At 36.5% G+C, this 14,159-nt stretch overlaps 1 protein-coding gene across 3 annotated transcripts in view; it reads right to left on the bottom strand.

Moving 5' to 3' along the window:
• Positions 1-303: 303 nt before the first annotated feature.
• The window catches only part of LOC136817535 (mutS protein homolog 5-like), a 52,676-nt gene continuing 38,820 nt past the window's right edge, over positions 304-14,159 (bottom strand). For 2 of the 3 annotated variants that reach the window (XM_067073860.1, XM_067073862.1), the window contains 10 exons: positions 13,750-13,791; positions 12,855-12,951; positions 11,437-11,532; positions 7,193-7,319; positions 5,760-5,909; positions 4,770-4,844; positions 3,298-3,435; positions 2,133-2,273; positions 1,394-1,467; positions 304-733 (listed from right to left, as the gene is read on the bottom strand). In XM_067073860.1, the coding sequence (XP_066929961.1) occupies positions 610-733; positions 1,394-1,467; positions 2,133-2,273; positions 3,298-3,435; positions 4,770-4,844; positions 5,760-5,909; positions 7,193-7,319; positions 11,437-11,532; positions 12,855-12,951; positions 13,750-13,791 (1,064 nt within the window). In that variant the 3' untranslated portion in view covers positions 304-609. Of the gene's footprint in view, positions 734-1,393; positions 1,582-2,132; positions 2,274-3,297; positions 3,436-4,769; positions 4,845-5,759; positions 5,910-7,192; positions 7,320-11,436; positions 11,533-12,854; positions 12,952-13,749; positions 13,792-14,159 lie in introns of those variants that run through there. The other variant, XM_067073861.1, reaches the window with a different exon arrangement.

A 14,159-nucleotide genomic window follows, 5' to 3' on the forward strand; every position in this document is an offset into this window, starting at 1 on the left:
GTTAACAATACAATCTATTTTTAGATTCAACGCAGTGCGATATATTAAAGGGACATTAAAGTAGTAAAATGTAAACATTGCGCGAACCACGTTTCATTAAAGAGAACAATCAAAATCACGTGTCCAAAACAAACTTGTAAAACAATTGAACAATCAAAGTTTGGTTTGATTTTCTATTTTGACATGTGACATTTGTTTCGATGTTGTATCCGCTCCGTTTACAAATTTCTCAAGTACTGTTATGTCCCTTTAAATTCGAATGAACATTGACAAACGACATCAACATTCGTTTCCGTCGTCCTTCACTTTGTAGAATAACGTTCTTTAAATCCGGGAAATCCGGGAAATCATCAAGAAACTCTTTTGACTGAAATAATAACTTCTTAGCCCACATTTTAACATTCATGCCATTTTAAAACAATCTTGGAGAAATTTTCTAGATGAATTTTCCCTTCTGTCTGCCTTCTTTTCAAAAAATGTTTTGTTTGAAAAATTAAAAATTTGCATCATGGTGGCACTGAACGTAACAAATGTTCCCAGCCATTCACAAATGAAAATGAAATCTTTCATACCAATCCCTTTGATTTGTTTTGTTCGTTGGAATATATGTTACTCTTCTACTTCCGTGGCGCTCGCTTCGTTGATTTCTTCACAAAGACGGCGTATGAATAACCCGATGACATTTTCGTCCGACAAATCCATGGTCAGAAATTCGTCCGCAATTTTGATCAGTCTGAAAAAGAAAAGCATAATGTGTTTGAAAATTTCGAGGGGTAAATCACTCGAAAAATTATCGTACACCTCTACAAAAAGTCAAAAAAAAAGTCAAAAAAGTCAAAAATAAAGTCAAAAACTCAAAAAAAAAGTCAAAAATTCTTAGAAAAATGTCAAAAAGTCAAATAAAAGTAAAAAAAAGTCAAAAAGTTTCTTCAATGGGCGGATGGGTGGAGCAAAATTTATGGGCGGTTGGCGTTTTTGGACAGATTTGGGCCGAAAAAGTTGGGCTTCGACTGTTGAAGATGCAGTTTGGAGAGCTAACGATAAGTTTCAGCACGCAAAAGGTGGGGTTACGGCAACTAAAATGGGTTTCGACCACTAACGGAATAAAAATTCCGAGGAAGGGTATTTTTTGATTTGTGAAAATCGTCTAGTTGTTCAAATAGAGTTATTCTGAGACGCTCGTTACAACTTTAGTTAGCATGGAAATTTTAGATTGCCCGTATAATCTTATTGTATAGAGTTAGGAAACCTTAACAGGGGAAAAGTAGCGAATTTTTAAGCAAAGTGTCGAAGTTTCTTCGGGAAAAATATTTTTCTGTTCTGCTTCAAAGAGGTTGTTCGCAAAAATGTCGAAGTCGTTCACGAAGAAAAATTTGACGTAAGCTTTACTCACTCTTCTTCTTCTCTCTGTTTGTAAGGGTGGTTTTTCTTCGCGATCGGCTGTTCTTTCAGGATACAATCTGTAATCTGAAATGAGAGAATTTGTCCGGTGGGTCAGTGTTCTTTCAGTATACAATCTGTAATCTGAAATGAGAGAATTTGTCCAGTGGGTCAGTGTTCTTTCAGTATACAATCTGTAATCTGAAATGAGAGAATTTGTCCGGTGGGTCAGTGTTCTTTTATGTCTGGAGTCAGTGTGGTCTGAGTGTCCGGTCTTTCAGTATACAATCTGTAATCTGAAATGAGAGAATTTGTCTGGTGGGTCAGTGTTCTTTCTTTATAAATAAAATCAGTAATCTGAAGTTTCGCTAGTTTCCGAGGGATTTTTCGAAACTTCCTATGCTAAAACCTAGATATAATAATTTTGGAGGTGATTGATCCGTTAAAACTTTACCCCGTTTCCCGCTGTACAATATCAGAACTAATTTTCGTTTTTTTCGCAGTTTATTGGCATATCTGCGAAAATTGGAAACGGCAAATTACAAATTTTGCCAATTTTCATCAAAAAATTAGGAATGTGTCCAAAAGAGCAAAACCGCGAAAATTTAAATCCCGCGAAATGCAATTTCCACATTTTTTTAGACCGCCAAAAATAGTTTCCACTAAAATTAATTCCCTCAACGTATTACGTATCCTGACCAACTGAGCGAAGTGAGCGGACTGACTAGCCTCACTATTTAAAATGTGTTTACCTCTTTAGCTCGTTGTACGATATCAGCCTGTATTCCAACGGACCGGGCGACGTGAGCTGCATAGCTGTATTCAACATAGCCTTCTTTCAAAGAGTACAAAAAGACCAATTCTTCGTCCTCTCCATGCATGACATCTAGTGTCTGTCAAAGCAAAGTGGATAACCAAGGTAAAAAAACATGACATCTAGTGTCTGTCAAAGCAAAGTGGATATTCAAGGTAAAAAAGCACGACATCTAGTGTCTGTCAAAGCAAAGTAGATAATCGAGGTAAAAAAACATGACATCTAGTATCTGTCAAAGCAAAGTAGATAATCGAGGTAAAAAAGCATGACATCTATTGTCTGTCAAAGCAGTGGATATTCAAGGTAAAATAAAATCGGTGCGGAAGAACTAATCAAGAAAGGATATCCTAGGGCTTTGCTACTTGGCTAAAGGAATTGGCATATATTTTAAGGTGATATATTGCCAGGCAAAGTATAAATAGCGCAGCTTCCAAAAAACAAACATATTTGCATAGAAGTCTGCAGGGTTTATCAGGAAGTATATCACAAGTATATTAAATTGGTGATTGTCGACAGAGCCGGGGTTGAGAGAGCCTATCCTTTTTGCTATTTGTGCTGGACCTAGGAGATCGAGCGCCGAGATGGAGCGCCACACCTATTCTTACCACGTAGATCAGATTACCCAATATAAGCTACTCATCCGCTGAGTTGGCGATGACCAGGGATCGAACCCACAACCCTTGGATTGTAAGGCGAATGCTCTACCGACTGAGCTACCCGATTATAAAAGAGCTTTTTTTTTTTTTACTTCTCTTTTATCACCATTAACATTATTGGTATATATAAAGCTAAAAATATAATAACAACAACTTTTCGTTTTAAAAATATGTACAAAGATAAAAATGTCTTTTTTTGTGTATAAAACAATCATTATACCGACTCTAAAGTAGGTTGGAACAAAAGCTAGGACAGGCTCTAGGAAGTAATAGTTGCTCCGATTGTAGTGGAAATAGGTACCCCAGATGAGGAACAAAGCTAGAAAATGGCAACAAAAATAGGTTGGGTGTACCGGCTGGTAAACAAAAATAGTCAAAGGAATCGAAAACGAGCCTAAGGCGAGAGGAGTAACCAATAAGAAAATAGATTAAGCTTTGTATATTTACCTGGTATTTAACATAGCTTGATGGAGAAACCGTTTTCCGTATTTGATGAAAATGAGTGGAAACCAGGACCATGGGCCTTTGATTGTTTTCATCAGACCAAAATTGTAAAACTGAAGCTAAGAGAGCTAACCCATCAGTCTATAGAAAGAAAGTTTGAGGGTTAAGATTGATAAATTAAAGGGTGGAAGGCTTCAAAACGTCCAAAAAAAAATTTAAACAAGAAGAAACAAGGTTTTCCTAAAGCTGAGGAAACCTTTTCTTGGTAGCAGGTAGTAAATCTTAACCTTGTTGCTTCCAGAATCCAAATATCAATAACATTGAGACCAGGGGGGTCAAGCAGTTACTCTGGAAAACTATGAGTACTGACTGATTTTTGATAATTTTGAAAAGGACCACCACGCCTTTTCACTTAGTACACAATGTATTAACTGATTTTTAGGTCAAATTTCAATTTACACCACCCCCATTTCTTTTGCCAAAAAAGCTCGATTTTTGGTAGTTAGTACACTGGGTCATGAAGATAGATCATCACCGTAGAAAGAATCATTGGTTCTGCTTGACCCCCCCCCCCCTGTTGAAAGTGTCCTGGGTTCATGTAGTAAGTAGTAAGTCTGCGACCGCAGTCGGAAGCGACCCGAAGGCTCCTCTTTCGATAGCTATCTACCCGAAGGTAGGGGAGGGCGCCACTCTTTCTCCCTGGATTTCTCCACTTACCCTTGATCCTTCTCTTAGTTGCTGAGCATCAAGCAGAGAGGCATCAAGTACCATTTTTGGGAATCTTTGGTATGACCCGGCTGTGGGTTGAACCCACAACCTTGCGAACCGTAGCCGGATGCTCTACCACTGTACTACGGTCATGTACTAGATGTACATAAATGTACTAAATACTTGACCCCCCCCCCTGTTGAACCAGCAATTTATTTTTTAATACTAGAATTATTAAATTAGAAAGATATGATTCAAAAAAACATTTTTCGACAAATGAAGTGAATACAGTCGCTCTCATATTGTTTTCTGACCAGCCACTAGAACCGTTGGAAAACCAACGGATCCGACGAAACTCGAACTCACAACCATGTCATTCGCGGCCATTTGCTCTACCATTGAGGTACGGGTCCATGTGGAACCCGAGGACTCAAATGCAACTCGGTAGAGCTGGAAGTGAATTATTGTCTACTGACTGGTCACAGACGGTGAATTGGGAGAAATCCATCTCCACATTGATAGTGTTTTGGAATCCACCAACTACTACACTAGCGGAAGGTTTGGGCATGCGACCACAGATATCAATCATGAATATTGCCCATTTCGACAAATATTTTTTAGCATAAGCTTTTCGTTTTAATAAAAAACATCATCAGTGCGTATAGAAGTCGTCGAGATGTTTTTTGAATCATAACTTTAATTGTCTATTTTATTACAATGAATTAGAAAGAATTTGATTGGTCAGAAAAAGACAAAGGAAAACATACCGCAGAAGTACCTTTACCGAACTCATCGATAATAACAAGAGCTGTTTCGTCTGCATTGTTGACTGACGTCACTATCTGATGAAAAATGAAGAAGAAATTAATTATAAAGAGCATTTGGTCTTCTTGTCATTTTTTAGTTTTCAAAATTTGTTTCCTTTCAAAGCTGCTTTACATCCACATCCACAAAAATTTTCCAAACCCCTCGGACCTTATTAGGACCCCCCGTTTATTAATTTTTAATTGTTTTCAACTTTCAAAGAGAAGGTCCCTTATTCTGCTGTAAATAGCCTGATTTTAGCCTATATTTACCTTATTTTTGGGTTTTCGTAATTACAATTTCCAACCCCCCGGCAATTAGCCCCCCCCCACGTTTATTAAAATTTTGAAAATTTTCCAACCCCTCCGTTTATTCGAACCCCCCACCCCCGTTTAAGAGTACACATCTTTGAGGCGGGGGTAGTGCTGTTGGTTTGTCTGTAATTGTTATTTATCGTTGACATAAAAACAAATAGCTACTAGGCTAATACAAGTCAACCTATTTACATAGTTCTTAAATAAAGCCAACACCATCGATATACACTTTACATATTCTACACGGACATAACGTTGGTTTCCAATGCTTAATTTTGTATTAAAAAATTGAAAATTATAATTTTCTGGTCGGACAATGTCTGATGTGCGACTGTTCAGGCCCTATGCCTTATCCTGGTCAGACAAAACTACCACCACTTCCCGCACGCTTTCTCTGGCCACACTTACCAAAAAACTACCACCCTTCCCGCACACTTTACCGTATGTGCGTTTTTCTGCGAAGGGACGGTAAGGTTCTATCTTGACTAGATCCTGACCAGCTGAGGACAACGGTAAATCAGCATTTTTAACGCGCTCGAACTCGCGGGTCAAAACTGCGGGTTATTCCAAATCGCTTCAGTCCCTCCAACTGTCCTCAAAAGTGCAAATACATACTCGCTTTTTTCTGGCCGCACTTACCTGATTCAAATCAATCATGAAGGTGGACAAAGGTACAGAGACAGTTTCTCGTGTGTGAATTCTCGTATAAATACCACTCTTGATACTGATTTTTGCTGACACTGCCGGAACAAAACTCCCAATGTGCGCCATGTAGACGATCAATCCAACCTGAAAGTTAAAGAAATTGATGACGGTCACCTAATCATTTGCATAATTTCGCGAGTATAAGTTAAGCGGTTAAAGTGATCATACATTTATTTTTTTAAGAAACACACTTTTAAGAAACATGAGGCTCAGAATACCTAAAAACTAAGAAACATCTAAGAAACATGCTGAGGCTGAGAATGAGAAAATAACATTTTTTAATTCGGTTTTTTTAAGAACCTTCCAATCAAAACAAATGTTTTTTTTTCTTTGCATGCAGGCTGATTATGTCAAAAAGTTTAGAAACATGTAAGAAACATTTAAGGCTCCAAAGGCCGATTTCTTAAGAAACATTGAGGCTGCTTGGTAAAACTAGTTTCTTAAAAAAAACGTGTATGTTTTCTTGTGCTAGAAACTCTTGGACCTTCCCATTCCATATCACCCACAATTAAATCCAGCGACAATCGGAAAGCTAATAGTCTGGGGCCGAAAACATTTGAAAAATGAAGCACACAAAAAGTGTCAATTTGATGAAAAAGTTGCTAGTCAGAAACAGTTGCAGAAAATTCTTGAAACTTTTCATTGTAGTTACATGACAGTGGCAAAAAAATTTGTTTTAATATTTCTCTGAGGCGGGCGGGCTACTGTAAACAAAAACCTTAATATACCTTATCGGACCTTTTTACACCGGCCCTTATTGGCGTTTTTTTTTTGGGCTCTTGGCGTAATAAGGGCCAGCGTTGAAAAGGCCAAAATTTTGCAATTTTAACCTAAAAGCGGCGTTAATTATTTCTCAATTTAAAGGATTTTGGGTATGATTCGAAGACGAAAATTATCCATTGTTTTACTCAATATTTAAAACTTCAGTGAAATATTTAATATATTTGAAAATCAGTGATTTTCGATGGAATTTTCAACAGTTTACTACTAAAAAATGACATTTTAATGTAAATTTTCAGTCACTAGTTACTAATTTGAAGCATATGTAGCCATTTTTACAAATTTTGGCGTTATTAACGGCCCTAATTGGCGTAAGCCCAAAATTAGGCTGTGGCGTAATAAGGGTCGGCGTAAAAGGGGCCGGCGTAAAAAGGGCCGATGAGGTTGTTATTTTCATGTTTTACTAAATTACGACATTTCAGCCATTAATAAGAGAGTAGGTTAAAATATCACATGAAAAACCATGCAAAACGGGTGATAAAATGTCGAAAGATTTCGTCACCCCCTCAAAACTTTCGTCATTTTCCTCCGACATTACTTTCCCCGACAATGTAACATAAAAAACCACAATCAATTTTCCAACTGACCTGTTTCATATAAACACTTTTCCCACTTGCGTTAGGGCCTGTCAATATCCTCATTTTGCCTTCTTCCGTTGACAGATGGCTTGTGTTACTGACAAATTGTGCCACACACAGTTCTTGTAATAGATGTCTAGAATGAGAGGAATGTTCATTGAGTTCCCAAAGTTCCCGATAGGCTAGAGAAGATTCTTTGAAGGTTTTGTTTGTAAATAAGAGTGATATCGTTTGCTTACTCATCAACTGTAATTTACAAGCTTTTTCACATTGGATTGACACGGATGTGGAGCAAGATTGGTCAGAAAGAGGAAAAGAAAAACATATTTTTGCTTACATCAGCATAATTTAAGAATAGGCAGACACTGTCCTGATATGAAATATGTGTCGGATAAGAAACGAGAACACTTATGTAAAAACAAAACCATTTACCTAGACCATCCAAGACGCTGGATAAAATTGAAAACGGAGTTTAGCCCGGGGCGGAGTAACTAGTGGCGGAGGTGTCAACAGTTTGCTCTAAACTCACCCACCGCCACTTTGTTCGTAAACCGCCCTGATGGCTGAAACTCTGCAAATATATATTTTTCTCCGTTAATGATCCCTCTATCTTTAATCCACCCAAAAAAGAAAAGGTGAAGTCTTAAGATTTGCGCTTTAAACTCTGATGGATCTGTTCAGTTGTGAGTCAAGCTGTGAACCATTTTCTAAATTGTAATGTAGTTGCTGTTATATAGCTTGTCTAATGAGATGTTTGTAAACCCAGGGTCGACAAATTTTTATTGAAACGAAGTCAGTCAAGTATGCATGCACTGTCTCCAATCTTAAAATGCAAAAAATTGAAGCCACTTATTTCCGATCCAAAACGCGTGACCCATGTGGTATTCATAGAAACGTCATATTGAAAGTGAATTTTATCGCCAGATATGCCGCTTGAAAAGAAAGAAAGCACTAGATTCAATCCGTCATTCTAAATGTGGCGCAAATCTTAAGGCTTCACTTTGTCTTGCTTGAGAAAGGTTGAAGATTCCTCTCTAGCCTGTTCGGGGCTTTAAACTCAACGATGCAAAACGATTTAGGAAGTCTATGGGATAAAGATATCTAGTAATTTAGTTGTGCGAAGTCAAATAATATTGCGTTTTAAGGGGTATCCACTGGTAATTGCCCCCGCAGGAGCGTAGCGACGAGGAGGCACTCATAGTTTCACGCATAGATATTGGACTGGAATCTCGAAATTTTGTTGCGCGTTTTTGTTTTGTCGCCCAAGCATCCCCGTAGTTAGTCTCTTCCGTAAATGTTCGGTTTTTTTTCGGGACGGTAGTATACATATATTATACGTTATATGCTATTACCATTATTACACATTACAATTTTAGTTTTGATTTTGCTTTGAAAAGTTGAAGCGAGTGTTATAAATGCAAATCATAACAGTGTATGATATAACACGAATTACAATATTACTTGTGCAAATCAAAACAAACAAAATGGCAGACTGGTTATGATGATGAGCTGATTCATTGACTGGAAAAAGTGTTTTGTATGTCAAATTTTGTTTCTTGTCTTTGAAACTGAATACTAACTACTGTAATTTAGTCAGAAGTTCACTTCAGCAATGATTTCAATTCTTTTTCCAGAATCTTTAAAGAAATTTGCTTAAGTTTTCAAATGTACATTTGATATTTTTGTTCAAACTCTAATTTATTTTTGTCTGTCATTTTTATTGATAACTACCTTTATTGTTTATAGGGCTTCTTGAGCTTTAAATACCATCATATGGTCGTAACTCGAGAAAGTCCTTCTTAACTTAGTAAAACAACCGGCAAAGTACAAAAAAGATGAATGTACGCATATGTAAAGTTGAATCCAAACGTGGTTGACTTAAATTTCTTTTGGTCTTCAAAATAATTTACCTCACTTAGAGTGTTTTTACGTCTTTTCAGTGTGGTAAATCTTTTTCAAAAACCTGAAAAAAGTTTGTTTACTCGTTAAACTTTACATGCGCACGTTAAACTTTTTCATGCAGTTGTGATAGCCTAAATAACTTACGCTCCAGTGGTTTGGTGAAATAGCTCCAAATTCTGGCTTCAAATTCTTTCTAAGTTAGGAGAGACCTTCCCGAAGGCATTTAACGGTGGCTAGACTAGGTACACAGACAGCCATAAAGAAACACCATAAAGGGAAAGTATATCGCTAGCTGTAAACTCAAAAAGTCTAGCTTCCTGAAGGCACGTCTCTTCATTGTCTGCGCTGCGATCAGCTTGGAGAAAAGATTGCATCATGAAAAAGGACTATTCACTTGAAAAGAAATTTAGGCGCATTTTAACTTTTCTCGACTGTACGTCTGAATGAACCACAATGGCATTCCTTTACTTTTCTTTTGACCAACAACATATAATAGAAGATTTTGCTTGAGAAGTGCAATCACAGCGTACGCTAGTGGAGCCCGGGCCTTAACTAGGATAAGTGAGTTTCTATTTCACCCAACTTAAGATGGCGCAGAACTTTTTGATAAATTTTATACGCAGTATCCTCTTGACTATTGTTTATTAGGCAAAGTAGCAATAGAGAAATGTTGAAATATAGCAGCCAATGAAAAAAGACAAGCTACTTCTGATTGGTAACCTTGTGGATTTATTCACTGCGTATGTCCATATATTTTGCCTACAATCTAAGATATCTGCGGCATTATTAGAAAAGGTCTATTTAGTGAATAATAATCATGACATATATCGTTATAAGAAAGAAACTAGGAGAAAAAACAAACAAACAGGAGATGTGAAAATCAGTAAGATAATGATACCATAACTTTTTAAATATATTTTTGAGAGGCTTTTCCAGCTTTTCCTTAAATTTTAAGTTATTAAGCTGCATGAATTCTTCAAGTATGTATTTTTTTATAATGGAATATAATTTTTTTTCTCAAGCAAACGCCTCAATCAATCAATCAATCAATCAATCAATCAATCAATCAATCAATCAATCAATCAATCAATCAATCAATCAATCAATCAATCAATCAATCAATCAATCAATCAATCAATCAATCAATCAATCAATCAATCAATCAATCAATCAATCAATCAATCAATAATTAAATCAATTATTCCTGATTATTTTTTAATGTTTAATCTTTAAAGCATTAAAGCTTTATAAGTGCATGACATGATCTTTATGTAGGGGCATTTAGTGAAAGCTATGACTAGTTTAGTTCACAAGATCATTTGACGAGTGAAATACTAGTCCAACATTTTATATTTAGAAAATACAGTAATAACAAGCTACATGCTGAATGGACCTACCTGAAGATTGATGTAATAAGACAATTGAAAAATGAGAACAATAGTATGAAAATGCGGAATAATACGAGAACAACTCGAGAAATTCATGGAATCCGGCGATTCTCGGCTGTTCTGGCGATTTTTAGAAAGTTCCTGTACCAAAATCAGTTTCATTGAAAATTGAACCATGCTTAATCGTGGACATTCTTATAAATGATGTTTTTGTTTGAAAAAAACAAAGACATGAAACGAAAAAATCCAATGAAAATCTGCAAAAACGGAAATTTCCGGCTTTTTTGGCCGGAAAAAACATTTTCTCAAAAATCGAACTCGGTCATGTTTTGAGCATTGCGAATACGCATCATTCGGCAAAAATCCAGAGAAAAATAAGGATGAAAATTCGAGAAAATGTCAAAAAAATCGGTTTTTCCGGCATATTTCCGGCATTTTCGGCCGGAAAACAATGTTTTTCGAAAATTTCCGTCACATTTTAGGTATTGTCATTTTGTATCAGTGTGCAAAATTTCATAAAAGAATACAAAGTACAGCTCGAGAAATTCAAGAAATACTGTCTTTCCGGCGAAAATAGGTTGTTCCGGCGATTTTTGAATAGTTCCGGCTTCAAAAATCTATTTTATTGAAAATTGAAACATGCTTGATGGTGGGCATTGCTATTAATAATGTTTTTGAATGAAAAAACAACCAATTATAAGGAAAATATCCAATGAAAATCCAGAAAAACGGCGATTTCCGGCATATTTCCGGCATTTTCGGCCGGAAAAAATTTTGGGCATGTTTTGGGCATTGTTAATACGCATCTTTGAGCAAGAAATCAGACGAACGAACGGACATGGGTTAATTTAAAAGTAATTTAGTTGACAAGATAATTTGACGAGTGAAATACTAGTCCAACATTTTATTTAGAAAATACAGTAATAAAAAGTTACGCGAAGTCAAATAATATTGCGGACCGACCTTCCTTCCTCGATGTAAAGGACATCTTGTTCCCTTGGTAACAACTCTGGACAAACCAGGTTTAATTCTTTAGCTGACGTTGCTAATGCCAGAAGGCTGAAAAATAAGTATGTAAAGAGAGAGAATTGGTAGTGGCTCAAAATTCCTGACCTCTAAGCCCTAGTTTAGACGGCTCAACTTTTGCAATGCTTATTCTAATTGTAAGAGTAGGCGCAAAGCGGGCACAAAGTGGGCAGTTAAATTCTTTGCTTCAAAAAGGTTGAAAGAAGACATTGCATTGACGTCAAAAGAGGGCAATGCAAATTTCATTCTAACTAGATGTTGTTTTCTTTTCTGGTCGTTAACAGCAAGATTAGAATGTTTCGAAAAACAGGCGTTAAAAAAATGGCGGACCAGTCAATTTTGAACTGGATACACTTTGACTGAAAGCTTTGTGGATCGCACAAAATGTCTGATAAGGATGCTTTAGCTTGAAACTTAAGACGGCAATGAGTCATTTGGGTCGAAGAAAATGTCTTTTAAAGTAAAGTAGTAAACTCAGGGTTAGGATAATGTTTTGAAAATTCATCAAATAAGTGTTTTGATACTGTTCTTCCAACATTTGAATAGGAAAATGGAAAATACATTTGGACCAGGAAAATACAACTTTGTTTTAGTTCCTGTTTGCTCCATTGAACCTGATTACACAACCCGAGCATTCAACACTTTTCCACCAAATTCTCCAATTATTTATCCAATATTCCTGTTCCTTTTTGATACTGTTCTTCCAACATTTGAATAGGAAAATACATTTGGACCAGGAAAATACAACTTTGTTTCAGTTCCTGTTTGCTCCATTGAACCTGATTACACAACCCGAGCATTCAACACTTTCCCACCAAATTCTCCAATTATTTATCCAATATTCCTGTTCCTTTTTGATACTGTTCTTCCAACATTTGAATAGGAAAATACATTTGGACCAGGAAAATACAACTTTGTTTCAGTTCCTGTTTGCTCCATTGAACCTGATTACACAACCCGAGCATTCAACACTTTTCCACCAAATTCTCCAATTATTTATCCAATATTCCTGTTCCTTTCTGTTACTGTTCTTCCAACATTTGAATAGGAAAATACATTTGGACCAGGAAAATACAACTTTGTTTCAGTTCCTGTTTGCTCCAATGAACCTGAGTACACAACTCGAGCATATCCCTTATAAGCATATTAAGACTCAAATCTTGGAAAAACTTAAGTATTGTTTATAGATGCTGAGCCTTAGTTAGAAGATTTTGACCAGGAAAATAAACCTTTTTTTAGTTTAGTAACTTTCTTATAACGTGTGTTACTATAAGGAATCATGCGGAAAATTAAGCAAAAGCGGCTTAATGTTTATTTTTTCTTAAAAAACTCAAAAACGACAAAATAAACCTCACCAATCGAGTTCAGCTGAGAGTTGGATAACTTTATGAAGAACTTCAGAATATTGGAGAATGGTGTCTTGTAATCGATGCATGATCTGTGTTTCTTGGTCTTCAGAGATTTAAAAAGTACAATCAAGGTTATAATATTTGAAAAAAAAGGGAAAATTCACCGGGAAGTTTTGAAACCACAATCGATTTGTAAGTGCTCTAAAGTAGGTTCGAAGGGTAGAGTTTTAACGCTAGACTTTAAATTTAGGACTTTTTAGGATTTCCCAGAATCGTTTTTGAGGTAGGGGTGTTTATTTCACGTGAAAAGAAGAAACACACTTATCCAGCTTTGTTTTCAATAAACCCTCAATCGCTGCATTTACGACTTTGTTTCTTTTTCAGACATACATTAGCCTTTATTAGACGTCACCCACGCATTTTTTCTACGCAAATAACAGAAAGGCTTCTATTTTTTGAAAATACCTTATCGGCCCTTTTTATGCCGGCCCTTATTGGCGTTTTTTTTTGGGTTCGTGGCGTAATAAGGGGCGGTGTTAAAAGGGCCGGTGTAAAAAGGGCTAAAATCTTGCAAGTTTTACCTAAAAGCGGCGTTAATTTTTGACCATTTTTTCTCAATTTAAAGGATTTTAAGCATGAGCAGAGGATGAGAACTATCCATTTTTTAACTCTTTTTTTACTCCTTTTACTCAAAACTTCACGAAAATCAATTTTAGTTAATACTTACTGTTTTGAAGCCTGAATAGCGATTAAGCGATAAGTTTTGGCGCTATTTACGGCCCTAATTGGCGTAAGCCCAAAATTAGGCTGTGGCAGAATAAGGGCCGGCGTTAAATTAGCTAAATTACCCTAAATATTAGTTTAGGGTAAAATAGGGAAAAGCAAAAAAGTTTTCTGAAACCTCGAATGTCGCACTGCAAGTCTCCAAGTTGATCATCAAGTTCTGAAACGAGAAAGGGTACAAAAGGAACAATTGAGCTGATAAAAATAGACAGGTACAAACCACGTCCATACAAGCATACACACGAAAAGATTTGAACAAAAGAAACTACCTTATCGGGGAAAATTTCGTCGGGGAAAAGTGAAGAAATTTCGGCCAAGTGACAAATATTTTTCCCCGACGAAAATTTTCCCCGACGAAGTTTTCCCCGATAAGGTAACCGACGAACGAACAAACGAACGAACGAACGAACGAACGAACGAACGAACGAACGAACGAACGAACGAACGAACGAACGAACGAACGAACGAACGAACGAACGAACGAACGAACGAACGAACGAAACGAACGAACGAACGAACGAAACGAAC

Source organism: Clytia hemisphaerica, unplaced genomic scaffold, assembly GCF_902728285.1.
Source record: "Clytia hemisphaerica strain Z4C2 unplaced genomic scaffold, Clytia hemisphaerica genome assembly, whole genome shotgun sequence".
NCBI classification, from domain to species: Eukaryota; Metazoa; Cnidaria; class Hydrozoa; order Leptothecata; family Clytiidae; genus Clytia; species Clytia hemisphaerica.